Consider the following 17,465-nt stretch of genomic DNA (forward strand, 5'->3'; position numbering starts at 1 on the left):
ATCAGCTGATGAGGATTTTGACTGATTTTCTTAAAACATATTGAGCTCTGACATCTGTATTTTCATGGTAGAACATATTTGAAATATGAACTGCTCTGACTGTTCAATTTATTCAAAGAATATTCCACACATACAAAAAATAAACAAAGTGATCACAGGACATCCCTCTGAGATGAAACCTAACCCAGATTTATAAGTGATGACTAATGAATGAAACACGAATCAGTATTAATGAACAATAGCAAGCATGGATTTCAGAATGATTCTTCAAGACAAGAAAATGTTGTAATATGTTTTTTAAATAAATTCTACTTTTATGAAAAGACTTACATTTAAATGTTCATTTTAACATTTAATGAATCATGTTGAAAGTTAATTCTACATGCAGTTACCTGTTTTACGCATCCCTCCATCTGCAGGACAGGTGTAATCACTAGCAGCAAGCAGGAAGCATGTTCCCCCGCTCCGGCGGTCATGTTCCCGGGTGCTGGACCTTCGCATGGGGACCCTCTCCTCTGGAGACATGGTCAGGTCACTGCCCCCGCTGCAGTCTGCTGACAGAACTGTGAGAAATGAAACAAGCAAGGGTGAAAATAATGCAAAACTAATTGCAGGCTGACATTGCTGTCTTTATGAGGCTGTAGTGCTTTCATTTTTTAAGCTAGACCAGTATCAGTCTATGCACATCAGATCATTAGTATCATTAACTGCACCCTAAGAAACCAAAGTATATCAGTATGCAATCCCTCTCATACTGACAGTTTTTGTAATAGCCTACACCAGCAGCATAATCAAATTCCTGAAATCCAGTTATGGCTTTTGTTTTTGGTGTGCCACCCTGGGATTTGTAGTGGCCCCATCTGGCCACGCGTACATTTCTGGAGGCGTCACTGACTCGCAGTAATAAATGTCAATTTATCTAATTTGCTCAATTCATACAGTTAATGATATTCTGCCAAAAAGGGCTATGAGATTTTAATCATGAGCTTATGACAGTAGCTCCAGTAATAATTTAAAAAAATCCCTCAGCAATGAATTTACCATACTATTAAAACTTAAGTAGTGACATCAATAATTCCCTGATTTTCAACAGAGATACTAAATAATTAGATAATATGATAGTTATGAATTGTTTAATCATGTCCCTCCCTCCTTAGAGACAAGTTGCTGAGGGACTAAAAGTCTGGCTTTTCATCATTTGCTACCTACGTGTAAGTAACATGTTTATGCTCACAGCAACCTTTCTTTGGTGGAAGTTGGCTTAAGCTCCTCTTTAGTGTATTTCTCCAAAATGAATTCAGGACTTAAATGTTATTTCTTATCAACTTTAATAGTAATAATACTTTGATAGATGGCTTTTACTGTGATTTCTGATTTGGGGATATATAAATAAAATTGATTTGATTTATGGAGTGTTTATATTGTTTTAGTGATAGTAAACAACAAAACCCTCCTACATCAGGGGTCTTCAACGTTTTTCAGGCCAAGAACACCTTAGCTCGAAGAAAAATGAACAGCGATCCCCTTCTACATGTATTGTATAAAACTGAGTTGGAAGTAATTCTCTAAATATTTCTGGGTCTTCACTTATTTGCACTTGTCTGTTGTGGCTAAGTCAGCAGCAGTTGAAGCATGGCTAGGTGCATTAGCATCACCCTCTAAACTTTGGTTAGTGGTTTCTGAGGTGAACAGTATGTCAGAGTCTCTTAAAGAAGATCCAAAAACAATCTATCACTGCTCACAAGAATGCCAGTACACTTGGAATAATAATACAGCTCAGTGGCCAATATGATTTGTTTGTATGAAAATGTTAGCTAACTAGTTCACCTCACCATTATGGACAGGTGCCTCACAGTAATTTGGTATTAGCTAGCTCACATGATTGCACAAGTATTCATGGGTAACAGCTAGCCTATTATTTATATATATATTTATTTATTTTTTTTTTTATGTAAATATGCCAAATTATCTTTGCTAATAATATGTTGGGTTAATGTTTTTGTGTATTTTCAGGCATGTTTAAATTTTTGAAGAAACAAAAAAACCCTTATGATTGAAATTTAAATTGAATAATCAAACAATGATTTGGCAGCCCTCCTGCAGTAACTTTGAGGTTTCCCTAGGGGCTGCGGACTCTATAAAAAATGGAAAATAACTGAAACAATATTCAGTAACTGTCTTTGATTTAAATCTTTTTCAATTTGATCAAATTTGTCAATACAACCAGCATGGAGAGGTACTAGGGAATATGTTTAATGAGGCTGGAATGTCTACGTGATTGTGAAGCAATCACCTTCACAGTGTTGCGTTTGTATTGTAAAACCTATTCTGAACAATTATGCCTCATATTGTAATAAAAAAATGCAGACATTAATATAAATTAAACTAAAACTAAACATTTTGAATCAATATAAACTAAAATAAAATAAGCAAACCCACGCTGGAAACTAATTGATACTAAACTGAATTGAAAAAATGCAAATCTATGATATCTCTGTCGTGACTGAATTGAGCATACAGTACATGTTAAATGGAACCTTTCACATTGAAACATAAAGCAGGAGGCAGTCTAAAGGACATTGAAGAGGAAAGTGACCTTGCAGACTGTGTATTTGAAATGACCTCTAAGGAAATCACATAGGCGACTAAACCAGATTGATTCTGTTTGTGCATTCAGTTGAGGCATGAATTATTCTATGCTTATTACTGTAAATATAAGGTTCTGAGACCTAATAAACAAATAGACTGTGAAGAGCCCAGAGCGAGCACCTACCCTCAGGAATGTCTGCACTAGAATTCAAAGAAAGCTGGTATATGGAGGTCGACACTAATTTCCATCAATATCAGATGTGTAAGAGTAAATTACTGACGTGGGCCTAGAGGGAAAACAGCCACCTACGGTTTGAACAACAAATTAAGAATCCCTACAGGAAAAAAGACTTGGACACAAGGACTCGGAATTCTTATCAGCACAAGCTATTTTACACAACCATCTCCTGCTCTCAATACCTTGTGCATTGCCTTCCTTATCACTGTGGCAACCAGAGATGAAGGCTGCAAGGCAAAAGAGTTCAATCTTCTGTGAGGGAGCTGCTGTGGTGTGAGTGAGTCTCCAGGGAAAAAACATTTCTAGTCTCAAGGGGGAACCTGTCAAATAAAAACTGCTTTCTACCTGAGACGAGGATTTTCATTGCTGTTGCCACATATATTAAACCATTCAGTGTAACCTGAACTTTACTCCTTAGGTATGGTTGCTCATAATTTTCACTCCTATATAGCCTTGGTCTGGCCATATGGTCTTACCTGAGCGGTTGCGTTCTAGTACCCTGCTCCCTTTGACATGGCACAGATCACCTTGAGTGCTGTTGCAGGTGGTGTTGAGATCACCTTTGCAGTAGATGGGGGACCCTCCCTGCACCACCTGAGGGATGTGTTTCTTCCGCTTCTTGGGCAGCTTCTGTTTGGCCATGGCCAGGGAGTAGTACATCCCAAAGTTATTGACGATAACGGGCACAGGCATGGCTATCGTCAGCACCCCTGCCAAGGCGCACAATGCGCCCACGACCATGCCTGACCAGGTCTCTGGATACATGTCGCCATAGCCCAGTGTTGTCATGGTTACTACGGCCCACCAGAAGCCGATGGGGATGTTCTTGAACTTGGTGTGGATGCTACCAGTGGGGTCATTGGGATTAGCGCCGATTCGTTCGGCATAATAGATCATGGTGGCAAATATTAACACTCCCAACGCCAGGAAGATGATGAGCAGCAGGAATTCATTGGTGCTGGCACGTAATGTGTGGCCCAGCACTCTTAGCCCCACAAAATGACGTGTTAGCTTGAAGATACGAAGGATACGAACAAAGCGCACAACCCTGAGGAAACCCAACACATCCTTGGCAGCCTTCGAAGAAAGACCACTCAGCCCTACCTCCAAGTAGAAAGGCAGGATAGCCACGAAGTCAATGATGTTGAGAACGCTCTTAATAAACTCCAACTTGACCGGGCAGAAGGTTACACGCACCAGGAACTCGATGGTGAACCAAAAGACGCAAACGCCCTCCACGTAGGTGAGCGCAGGATCAGTTTCAATCTCGTACTGCGGACCTGAGTCCGGCACGCTGCTGTTCCGCATCAGCTCAGTCTTGTTGATGATGGTGTTGAAAGCCTCATGAGTCTCCAAGCAGAAGGTGGTGATGGAGACCAGGATGAAGAACAAAGATGCAAAGGCTATAAACTACAAGGGAGGAAAAGAGAGAAAGAGAAAAACACACATTACTATCAATCCATCCCTTAAATTTAAACTGGTTTGAACCTTAACGGTCTATACACTGGCTGAGGATACATACACCAAGATCAATCAGTTAATTTACTCCTGAGAAAGAGAGGGAACTCAGACAGGTTTAATTAACTTGCATCAATTTGAATGGACTCCTGAGAGAGGCACAATCTATTAGCAAGAGCAACAAATAAACACACACTTCCCCCTTGCTCCTGGTGGGAATGTAGAACGAGAATGCAGATGCAGTCAGATCTAATTTACTGCTGCTGGTATGTTGGACAGTTGGCAGTAAAACAAGCAGGAAAGTGGTTAAACTAACCAAACAAACATCAGTCTTCAGAATCAGTGGGGGATTGGGAAAATTGTACTTATTTTTGTGCAATGTATGTAGTTTGTGCTTTTTTATTTTGTGCATTTGTTTACATTTCTATTGTCTCTTATAGCAAAAGTTATGCCACATCTCCATGTAGTTGCACTGTATGTACCAGTACAAGTACGTACCAAGTACATACTTGGTTTTTGATTTTTTTTTTTTTTAAATCATGCATTAAAGTTGCAACAATAGCAAAAAAAACATGAAGGACTGTGTGTACTTGTGTGCCTTGCAGTTGTATGCCTTCGCAAACCAGTCAAGTTGCAGTTACAGTTTACATGCTTTCACAGACAATGGATCAAACATGGATGCGTTGGATGACATTGAATAATGGCCAGAAAAGTGTTTTTTTGCAGAACATTATGATGTTGACCTTTGACCTTTTGGATATAAAATGTCATCACTTTGTTGTAAGCTATTTGTGTATTTAACATTTGTGTGAAATTATGTCATAATTAGCATATGAATTCTCTGAATTTTCTGAGGTCACTCTGACCTTAGACCACCAAATTCTAATCAGTTAATTCTTGAGTCCAAGTGGAGGTTTGTGCCAAATTTGAGGAAACTCCTTAAAGGCCTTCTTGAGATATTGCATTCACAAGAATGAGACAGATGCAAGGTCACACTGACCTTGACCTTTGACCACTAAATTCTAATCAGTTCATTGTTCAGTCTAAGTGGACGATTGTGTCAAATTTGAAGAAATTACCTCAAGACATCCCCGAAATACCTTGTTCAAGAAAATGGGATGTATACAGACAACTTGAAAACATAACACCTCCAACCGTGACTATTGCCGGCGTGGAGGCTTAAAAAGCATTGTTTGGATTAATCTTACCACCCCTTGTGGAGGTCCAAACACTCAGGCTGGGAACTAAATGATTTGTGCCCATTAAATCAGTCTGACCCTTTGGGATAGGGATAAGAACATACATATACCATTACATAATGTAGAACTTGTGCTGTCAGTACTTGAATATGCTGTGATTAATGCTAAAAGTGGTCAAAACAGTCCATTGGAGGAGGGTTACATCTGATCATTAAAAAAAAAAAACAATGATAAAATACAAAAACAGTAAGTTATGTGGAAAGGGGATTAACATTCCACAACCTGGCAACCCGGTATTTGTTCTTAGAAACATCTTATTACTGGTCTGACCCCAATCTCAAGTAAGTTGACAACACTTGACAAGTAGTTTTCTTGTTAAGCATGACAAAATAATTCTAACTCATGTTTCACTTGCTAGCTTTTTCCATAACTTTTAATCACATGTCAAAGTCTTTAACATAGATGGATTTAAGAGATGGCTCAGTGTCATCACATGACGTGTGAATACAGGTGTTCGTATACAGAAGGGATATGGGTGCCCCCGCCTCTGTTCAAGGATGGTATTTGGCAGTGGATGTAAATTGCTTTGTTTTTTGTAGCGAAGACAAAGGAAGGCATAAACATAGGAATGTAGGCGTGGGAACAATTTCATAATATATAGAATATTGAAATAGAGATATTTACTGTAGATGTGCATAACAATGTGCGGTGACTGACTGTTGTAGGGAAGCAGCTGTGTGGAGTTACTTTGGGCGTTTGAGTCATTAATGATATTTGCAGCAGAAGTAATAATACAAACAAACAACAAAATAACAAGTAGATCAATGAAGAAATACGTAGGAGTCTTTGTGTCTGTATGAGTGTGTTTCTACTTGAATGTCTGCCTCTAAATAGTGTACATTTTTGCAATAGATGCATGTGAGGGGTCCTGTTTGTGTTTGCATAGATATGCAAATGTGCATAAATGTTAGTGATTAGGTTTGTTGTAGCATTAGCTCTAAGCTCAAGCTGTAAATTGCCTTCTTGATTCATGACTACCGAGCCAACACCTTCCATTAATGTAGCCCTGACAAATAAAATAAAATAAAATAAATAGTGAGAAAACTTGAGTGTTTTGAGACTGTTTTGTTGAGCATTATTCCCATTTCCATTATTATTTTCCAAGATGATTACCATAGTCAAGAATGAACTTTCACTTTTACTTCTTAGGTACTCACTTCCTAGGTACTTATTAGCAGCGTAGTGTCTGACAAAAGGTCTGAGCAGTGACAGTTGAACAGCGGCATATTGTTTTGCAATCGACCTCACAATCAAAATTCTAGCCTGAGTGTCAGACTGAAGCTCCCAGAACCTTCAGTCTGACATGGCTTCCACTGAAGGCAATTTACAAGGGGGAAGGAATTTGATTTTTTCCCTAACCAATCAGTAGAGATCAACGACTCACCCAGAATCTGACGTCATTAGTATCCATGCCTCGGGGGTGCCGAAAACAAGCGAGCATTGCCCGTTTAAAATGTCTCCGTCGTCGTGCACACCCAGCTGCATCGCCGTTAAATCCAGTTTAGCAGCTTCCTTAATTTGGTCCGCCATTAACGCGAGTAGTGGCGAAATACCTCGATAGCGTCGTTAATGTGGTCTGTAGGATCTGTAGCGGTCACCATTGTTGCTATCCTCACCAGTTACCCACCGGCGTACAACTTGACATCAGCGTGGCGCTGATTGGCTAATTGCTAGACCCCCGGCGTTCATTGGTCCGTCCATCGTTTGGACGAGATAAATCACAAATTCATTGAAGTATGCCAGACCAGAGATGCAAGCCTACTCAGTTGAGTGGGCGGGGTCTATGGTCTGGAACCAGGCTATCAAAATTCTACTACTGGCACCACTCTACCTTTAAGATGGCCGCTGGCATGTTTAGTAGGAGCTTTGTGTCAAAACTGTGAAGCCTAATAAACCCTTTTAACAAAGTGCTGATGCTCCTCTGCAGGATAGCTCTTGCCATTACACGCAACATTCTGCTGTCTCCAACACTGTCTGTGATCAGTTTCTGTGTCTCAACACAGAATACAACACAGGTGTTACATTGGGTACGTTTACATGCATGCTGATATTCCTCTATTATTCCGAATATGACAATATTCCAAATATGATCAGAAATGTAAACAGCAACTAGGCTTTTTTTTCTTCAAAATGTAGCAAGAAATAGGATATGCTGGTTGTATTCAGTATTATTTGGACATGTATGCTAGCACTCAGAATATGCCTCTCAGTTAGGGTTTTACCACAGTTTAGGACACAGTCTCTTGCCTGTTTGTTTGACTCTGTGCTTTGTCTTGGATATGTTGTACACAAACCAACTCACCTACAGTTTGCAAGGCTGGTGTAGAGATACTCCCAAAAGAAAAGCCAACATTTTGGTTGGAAGGAGAAACACACCTATGTTTAAACTTTATATAAAGACTTGGATATCAACAAGTTTTTGGATATGTGCAGATATTGCTGACCTTTGCAAGACAGTGTTTGAAGGAATGAAAGAGGGAAGCTGTGCTCCGCCACCAGTAACAAAAAAAATCCTATTTTGATACCATGAAGCAAAATGACAAGCGGCCCCAGTGGTTCCGCTTTTCTATATTGTGACGTGATAAACAACATGTTAGGGCATGTTAATTGGACTATGCAAGGCTGCATGTAAACGGGAGTGTTAGTGGAATATTGATTTTCATTAGCCATGTAAATAGCGTAGTAGAAATATTGTGTTTTTCTGAAAAAGGGAAAAAACTGAATATTTTGTGCATGTAAACATACTCAGTTTGGCTCATCTTTTCTCACTCATCCCCTTCAGCCTCTTGTGTCTGACCTCTTCATTCATATTTACTGCCAGCATGAAGGAATGCATGAAAATAAGGACTTTTATTAGGACGCAATATTCTCAGCAGCTTAAGGTGAGGTCATATGGAAGAGAAAAGGTGACATCACTGAGAATTCAATTTGTTAAATGTTACTGACAACAAGGGATAGCAAGGGACATGACATGAGAGTGGCATGAGCTCAGTGGCACTACAAAAAAACATTAAGGAGCCATTACAATAACACTGATAATGGAGCATTATATAAAGCACTGCCTGTTATTAATATAAAGTTATATTGCAAATAAATGAATAAAATTATTCTGAAGTTGTTGACATAGATTTGAAGTAACTTTGAACTCTGGTTGGCAAAAATGAGAGCATGTTGATACACTGCAGCTGAATCTGTATGCTAACAGTATTAAATGATGAGTCACATACAGATTTTATCTCCCTGTTTTGTTTTGGTCTTCTTCAGCAAAGTGTTTATCGAACCACCTGTCAGATGCAGAGCTCACATCCAGCTTTTCCGCCGCCCTGGAAGAGGCTCAGGCTCAATGTGCAAACATCCACAGCTTTTCTCCGAGAGCTAGACGGAGCAGATTTCCACACACGCAGCCTACTATGCTCCTTCTCCACCTTCCTCCCACAATCCATCCACTGGTGCGCTCTGCCTACTGAGCCCTGAAGAAGTCGTTTCACACCCTGCCTTGTTTTTGGATCGCATGACTCACACACTCTCAAAATATCATTGCCACTATTTGGGTCACCCTGCTCCTGAACTGTGTGCGTGCATTCACTCTACTGCTGTTAGCATGCGCTCTCGTCATATATTATATATATATGTCTTTATCGTCCTGCAAGTGCGTGTGTTCCTCCTGCTCATTCACTGGCACGTTTTTTAAAGCCACGGCATGTTGCCAAATGACACCTAGATGAGGTTACTCAGCACTATCCACTTTCTACATTCAACGGAATATGCAGTGCATGACAATGCTGAATATGTTTTCAATCTCTTTGCATTTTTCTTTACACAAAATGTTCACAGACACCTCTGCTGATCTTGTAATTTCCTGTAAATTGTACCTAGTTTCCCTCAGCCTTATTATGATTGCTTGCACTTAAACAACATACAGTAGTGATGCACTGAAATCTAGAGCATCACAAGAGTAAGAGACCCACATTTTCATGTTTTAGCTCTAACATGTGACTGCACTGCATTTGGTCTATTGAGGCTGCTGTTAATATAGAAATTGGAGTCTCTTTCTTCTTCTATAGACTCATCGAGGCTGTAGGCGGAAGTAAACAAGACACTATTTCTGCTGCTGATCTCACTTGTAACACTGCGAAATGAAACAATTTTTACTCTGTTACATACTCTTTAAAACCTCTATTTTTGCATTTCCTGACTCAAATTCTACTTTAGCACTTTGTTGTATTTCAGAAGAAGTCACGCATTTCAAGTCTGCAGATGTATAATCATATGCTAGCAAGTAACTGGAAAGGGTGTAATCACTACACAGCCCTTTCGCACTCACAGAGCTGTAGGTACAAAGCCTTACATAACACTTTCTCATACTTGTTTTTTAAGACTGAAGAACTTCCATGTGTACACAGTCTACCCTTCAGAGAGGACGACTGCCAACCATAACCTACCCAGCTGGCCACCAACACCATTAGTTGGTCGTATTTGTTTGAACATAGGTTGTGACATTGGATGATCATAACTCAATGTCAGGACAACGACTGATGACAGGTGGGACCAAGTCATTGTTTTGCAAGTCACAAGTAAGTCTGGAGTGTCTGCACATAAGTCCCAAGTCCTAAACAATTCACAATGCTGACAACAGAGTAATATTTTACATTTCAAAAAATTACGAATGCTTTTTAAAATTTGTTGTTTAAAAGAAGTTTGCTAAAAACAAGTGCAACTGACCTGATTCATTCAATATGTGCTGACATTGCACTTTGACAGCAAATAGCGAGCTAATTGTGTTACTAATTAATAGTGCTAATTATGTAAATATTAGCCTCAAGCCTCCAATTTTATTAGCCTCTTTGTGCAGCTTCAAATGCCAAACGAAGCTGGAAGTTGTGCGCCTCCATCTGTAATTTCGACCCTCACTTTTTGTACAGTTTTTTTACACAAAGGAAATGATCTTTAGTGTTGTTTTTGCCTACTGCCACTCAGTAACATAACATGAGTTCTTAATGGTTATCTCCTGCAGCTTGGATGATGTCAGACTGGTTACAACAAAGTGGATCTGGAGCATTAAGTGTCGTCTTGCTGGGATGAACAGCGTTAATGTTCGCAGAATCAGGAAATGAATTTATTCATGGACAACATTTTATCACAGATATCAGAAGTCTATATCAGTGCAAAATCACTTTGTTTAATTCTATTCTGAGGAACACATCGAGCCGTGTTCATGTTGTCAGTTTCTGATTTACAGAGTGTTCACATCAATATCCATGTCGCATATACAACTGCAGAGTGTGGATTTCTGTAAGCTCTGACATCTTTGAGTGGCTGCTTACTGATACAAACGTGCCTCAAAAGTCAAACAAATATGGATGTCTCAGAGCCAATGTCTGTACTTCAGGGAAATGAAACCTACATGTAATGGATACAGTGTGATATTGTCAATGTATGGTTGAACTGACATGAAGACTCACAAGTTGTAAACGTGACTCCAATCTCTACCGTCCATTCCTGATGACTTGACTGCTGAATAAAAAGCTGGTCACAATAATTATGTTATCAGCTTATTGTAGGATAGATAGTCATGACTTTGTGTTTACATGCATGTTTGTTTAATTAAGAATGTCACCAACATTTTAGCCATCATGAAGCCAGAATAAACAGCAGGGTTTTCCCAACAGTGATAAGATTTGGCTGCAGGGATTCTCTCCCTTTTGTTTTTATCTCCACCCCTGCCTAATTGAGAGAGTCTGACAACAAATAAAACAACAACTGAAAGACGACACAGCAAAGCGTACTGGTAGCCTGCAGCTGCACTTTTGGAGTGAAAGAAGCACAGTCCTGATAGTTGTAAGCATGCCAAGTCGGGGCAACAAGCCAAAAACTCCGTCGTTTGTAGTTTTTCCCTCCAACAATTTCATCCTCCACTCCGTAAACCCACCAGCAACTGCCCAGCTCCCAGGCCATCCATCCCCGGGAGTGGGCTGCAGCACACAAACCAGGTTATGAAGGTAATTGCGGTGTAGCTTTGCTAAGCTTTTCTATTAGTCACAGGAGGCATCACTGAGTTTTGTTTTTGTTAACTAAATTTTGTATTTAGTCTTAAACTGAGTAATTTTGGGCTACTCCTATAAAAGGTACAATAATCTCATACATACTTTCTTGTATATATCATGTGGCATTAATTATTCTTTTCAGTATTTTTCACGTATACCGATTCCAAAATACTTAAGAACTAAAAGTTCAATGCTCTATGAAAGGGTGTATGTGCATTATTATGCTATTATATTATCATATCAGTGGCATAAAATGGTCTTGAAATGACAATAATATCATTTATTGTAGTTATTTTTCGACAATTTAACATCCAATAGAAGTTATCGTGAGCCAGTTATTGTGACAGGCCTAGGCATCAAACCAAAATTTGGCTGTTTGTCTAGTTATTCGATAGAAATATGAAATCAAAGCACGACATGACAACAAAATAATCCCAGAAATGCAAGGCACTCCACTGACAGCTTTGATTAAAGTGTTAGCGGTGCCTCAGGGTGGATTTTTATATGAAACATGCAACATCCTAATACAAAAACTCTCCTGCTGCTAAGTTTTGACTTTCTTTTTATCTCCCCCTCTCTGTGTCTTTATCTCTGTCCACGTCTTATCATGACATTGGCTGAAACAAGCAGCAGGACTACCTGAGCTTGTTTCCTTTGGCTGCTCGGATGCTGCGCCAACTAATGACAACTGCCGCCTCGTGCTGGGCTGTAATTTTGTCGCGTTCATGTCTGCGGAGCGAGGATATATCACCTCCCCAGCGCACACTGGCCTGTAACAGCTGAATCATGTCACATTAAACAAGCCAGACACCAAATGCACATGCATACACATTACACTAACATGCAGGTGCACACACTGATACTCCTGTTTATACACACACACACACACACACACAGCCTCACAAGGTTATTTATGACAGACATTAAAAATGCAAAGGCGCTACTCTACCATGTGATTGCAACAGGCACATGCTTCTCGACATCCTGATTTCCAGCACACACACTCTGCATGCTAAATAAGTCCTGTACTTCTGTAACTCGCTCTTTGAAGGCAGCGCAGGGCGGATGTAGCACAGACAGTCCATCTCTGAACAATGCAGATCTAATTTAGCCTCAGGACTCGCCCCATTTTCCAACCATCTTTTTCATTACATTTAAGGCTTTTAGCTTTAGTGTTTCTCGCTCATTTGCACAGCTGGTAATGGCCAAGGTGGCTGCTGCAGAGGCCAAACCTGTGACCTTCACGTCTGACTCTCAACACGCGCTGTGAGGAGCAGAGGCGGAGCAGAAGGTGGTGTCTGCGGCCCCAGTCCCAAATGTTTTCTCAAAAGCCCCGGCTACTTGTTTTTGTTTTTGCCAGTCTGACAACCAGACATCAGCTTTTGGTTGCCAAAAGTGAAAATACGGTTGCCATTATTAGACACCTTATATTTTGAGTAATTAAGATACCCTGAAGTTATACAGTACGTCAGCGTAATAATGAAAATGTGACATAAAAGAATGTTTAAAAGCAAAACTGCATCATTCCCGGAGAGCAGCAGAGATTCAGCCAAACAGAAACTTTGGGATCTGCTCATAATTTTGTTCACAGCCAACATGTCAGAAAATGGTGAAAACCTCAATCAGTGTTTCCCAGTTTACTGCCAGAGAGGAGTAAAGAAACCAGAAAATATTCACATTTAAGAAGCTGGAATCAAAGAATTTGGATTCAACCGATTAATCAATTATCAAATTAGTTGCCAATTAATTTAATGGCAAACAATGAATTGATTATACAATTACCCGTTGCATATATAATTCCTATCCTACCTATGTCATATAAATATGTAAAATCATACAATTCTTGTCTCTTTTTAGGTGGTAGGAGTGAAAATTAGTCATCCTTAACATTGAGTGTTTTTTAGTTTTCAGAATAATGAAGACAGTTGGAGAACAACTAGATACAAAATATGATGTATAGACTCTACAGGATGGTTTTTCCTTTGCAACTTTGATGTTCTTCCCAAATAATATATAGATTTTAGACATTCATTTTAGGCTACAGATCTCCAATGGCTTAAAAAAATAGCGCATATAACTGCCTTGAACGGGAAAAAAAATCTCCCAGATGGGCAATGCCCCTGGACCCCCCTAGGTTTGGGGTGAGCCCTGAACATTTGCGTCTGGCTATGCCCCTGGTAAAGAGTTGTGTGTACCCGGGGTTTCAATATAAACCATCATTGTAGAATTTCACTATTATTTACTGTCTTTTCTTGTCAGGTATTGTCTGAAGGACCTGGAATTGAAACTTGATACCAGCGATAACAATGTTTTGGGGGTGGCAATGTCAGTTGATTGGCTGGTTAGTTTGTCAGTTTAGTTCAGGACAAGGTACAAACATGAGTCACATTTCTATTAAATCTGCTGTGAATATTTGTGGTCGCTTGAGAATAAAAGCCTAGGCTGCATTGTCATTTCATCTTCACTTATATTTCAATCTGACATTATGTTCATGTTAGACATTTCTGTTTAGAAGGCAGCCTTATTTTTGCTGTTATCATATCACTGCACAATATATTACATGATAACTACTCCGACTCACTGTCACATAAGGCATATTTTGAGACATTGCTAAAAATGCCTACTTTTTTTCCTCCAAACATCTCTGCTATAATTGCTGGTAAACTTTAAAAAAAAACCTATGTTAACCCCAGACCTATTGGATCTGTGAAAAATAACCTGAGACACGGTTGAAGATCCAAACGTCTGGAACCTGTCTAAGAGGATGTTTCCTAATTATGACCTTTTTTTTGACTAAACTTTGGTCCATGGATTTCTACAAAAATTGTGGCCCCTGATCTTTCCTCGTGTGTTGTCATTAAATCAACATATCGATAACTCAAAATAGCTCATAATGTAATTAGTCATGAGATTTGGTGAGCACGTTCATGTTCCCCAGGTGGATAAAACCCATCCACTCCAATGACACCATCAACTATTGTCATACATTTGTATTCTACTGGTAGAAACATTAAGATTGTCTCAACAGGTTTGTGCTGCACTCTGTAATGAACCATTCAGTCTCCATGGGCAACTAGCAGAGACATTACACTTTAAGTGTGACAGAGATATCAAGGATATTTTTTCTCCATTCACTGTTGTTCATTTTTATTCACTATAAACAACAACTGGCAAGATGATATACAGGAAACATAAAACCTTGCATTTGTTTTGCCACTTTCTGTTTCGGCATAATTTCACTGTGCCTGAGTTGAATGTTTTCATATCAGTGCTGCATCACATTAAGCTCAGACTCCTATCAGTCACTCGACACCCACAGGAAGAGCTGCACGTCTCCTCCAGGAAAGCATCAATCCTCAACATGTTTCCTTACACATGTTATTATCACATCTATGCTGTCTCAGACCTCGTTAGTGAGGAGAAACCAGGCAGAATCAAACATGACAGTGATATTTTTTCATAGCTTGGCTCTGTGTATCTTTTTACATGTACTGTACAAACAGAGATTTATTAGGACTTAAGCTAGCAGCCCTATCACCAACCCAAACACTGATGGGATGTGATCGCTGTCACAGTCCTGAAGCAGGGAGACCTTCCTCATAATCACATCATTTTTCACAAGACGCCTCTGCCACTCCCTGGAACTCTGCCTGTCTGTGGCCAATAAAGGAGACATGAGGAAAATGCCAGATCAAACAGCTTCGATCACACGATCCCTCGGCGGATTACATCTGCCACTTGGCCTGGAGCTGCCAGAGCTGGCGGGCCAGGAGGCTGACACTAGAGCTATGCAGCCTGGGGTTGTAAACAGTAGCTGATGCATCGGCATGGATGTCACATTAGCACGCTAATGGAAAGGAAAAACTTGGTGGTCTGCACTCTGCAGGTTACAGTGCACAACCAGGCCTGTCAACAATCAGTGATAAATCAAATGTGATCGACCTGCAGCCTCTGGTCTGTTCAAACATGCTTTATTTTCTAGAGCCAACAGCAGATTATTCTACGTATACTAATAATCAAACTAACTTCAGCCTGGTGTCTGAACGGCAGTGTAGCTGTGACTGTTTCCTCTCACATTCCCACCTGATTATGACTGAATGAGCTGTTTGTGTCTTCTTGTCCCTCTTTTCTTTCATCCCAGACATTGCGATGTGTCGCTCTAAATAATCACTGCAAAGCCGATGTACAATGTGATCCGATCACTGTCACCTGCCGATTCAGACAGACCCTGACGCACCTTGTCTCATTATCAGCGTTACACTATAATGGTCTCAACAGTCAGCTCAGCCCAGGGGGCAGTGGTAATGCATCTGAAATGGTAATGGCAAAAAAAATCACAAAAAGAAGACTCATTTGTGCACTTCAGGAAATTAGTTACAACAGCTTAACAACCAACAATAAACACAAACACATGGATGACTCACACTGATGGACTGTGAGGGACACAAAGACTTTGCTCATCCACATGAGCTTTCACTCTTATGAGACCCCGACTATGTAAAGCAGTTATACTGAACTTATAGCCTGCAGCCGGGGCCTGCTGGTCCACTCAACATTTTCAAATTCCCAATGAAAATAAATTAATTCACACTGGCATATTGTTTTGTACTTTGCATGTAAAAAAACAGGTGCCAGAGTGCATCAAAGAAATGTCAAAGTAGAGCTTGTTTATTCAAAATAAATAAATAAATAAATAAAAGTGGGCCAGGGGAGGATCCCTGGACCCCCAACATAAGGTCTAGGCTCAGCCCTGAATCTTCTCAAATCCTAGAAACTGGCCCCTGCCCTCCTGTCACCTTCCAAAAGTGGCCCCTGGGCAAAGCAAATTGACTATGCCTGCTGTAGAGTACTTCCAGATAACACTTTCTGTCATAGTTACACTAAGAATATGTCTCACACCACAGTCTGAGGTGGTTTCTTGGATGCTTTTACACTTAGCTTTTTTGATATCAGTCAGATATCTGATCTGCTCAACACCCATGAAGTGGCCAATGGGGTAACAGTTTTGCCAGAAATAAGTGTCAATTCACCCAAAACAATGGCATCTACCCATGCGGACAGTTTTTTAAACATTTTTTTAATGAATATTTAAATTCCTGAATCAATGTAATTAAATGCAATTAAATACATGCAATCCCCAGTTGTAGCAATATAAGACATCCATCCATGTAATGTGCCATCATATCCATTTCAAGAAAAGCAAAGCCAAAGCATGGAAGCAGAAAATGGCGGACAGTCTGAGGACAAAGCATTTGTAGCAACTCAAAATCAACCAGAGCAAATTGCTGTTACACGGGTTAGATCCATCTCGCTGTGAACTCCAGTGCTGGAGCTCTGCTACTGAGGGTCCATCTACAAAGCTTCTGTCTGCTAACCGCCTGGTTAAAAATGTCCTAGTGGCGGGGAGCAAGGTGGGCTAGCTAGCTAATGCTTGTCTCATTTGTAGTCAGTTAAACAGAGAGGGAGGAGGGTGGGGAGGGTATGGTAATCATATTGAACCAGGAGATAAGCATATCATCAAGGCCCTATTTAGGAATCTGTCTCTGGGATGTGTGACTGCCACCCTAATGCAGTGGAGGTAAGTAGAATTTTGATTGTGATACTCAGCTTTGAAAATTGCAATTAAAAAGGTCAATTCCAACATGTCTGTCTAGACACAGTGTATGCATTTTTATTTTTAATAACGAACCCTTGTATGTCTATACTGTAATTGGGAGTAGAGATACTGAGTTTTTGAATAGTGAGGGAATGTTATAATAAGGGAAATTGTCTGCCAAGCCAGAAACTGATTTGTCATCTTGTGGCTGAGATCTGCCAAAATGAATCTTAAAATCGAACCCTTCCAGGATTTGATATATTCTGTGGTGAATCCTGGCT

At 40.0% G+C, this 17,465-nt stretch overlaps 1 protein-coding gene across 2 annotated transcripts in view; it reads right to left on the reverse strand.

The window, feature by feature from the left end:
- Positions 1–17,465, reverse strand: part of kcnc2 (potassium voltage-gated channel, Shaw-related subfamily, member 2) — a 125,430-nt gene that overhangs the window by 11,995 nt on the left and 95,970 nt on the right. For both annotated transcript variants that reach the window (XM_050035985.1, XM_050035984.1), the window contains exons 2-3: positions 3,304–4,237; positions 393–563 (exon numbers count right to left, since the gene is read on the reverse strand). In XM_050035985.1, coding sequence (XP_049891942.1) covers positions 393–563; positions 3,304–4,237 — 1,105 coding nt within the window. The remainder of the gene's footprint in view (positions 1–392; positions 564–3,303; positions 4,238–17,465) is intronic.

The sequence above is a fragment of the Epinephelus moara genome, chromosome 23 (assembly GCF_006386435.1).
Source record: "Epinephelus moara isolate mb chromosome 23, YSFRI_EMoa_1.0, whole genome shotgun sequence".
In the NCBI taxonomy this organism is placed as follows: Eukaryota; Metazoa; Chordata; class Actinopteri; order Perciformes; family Serranidae; genus Epinephelus; species Epinephelus moara.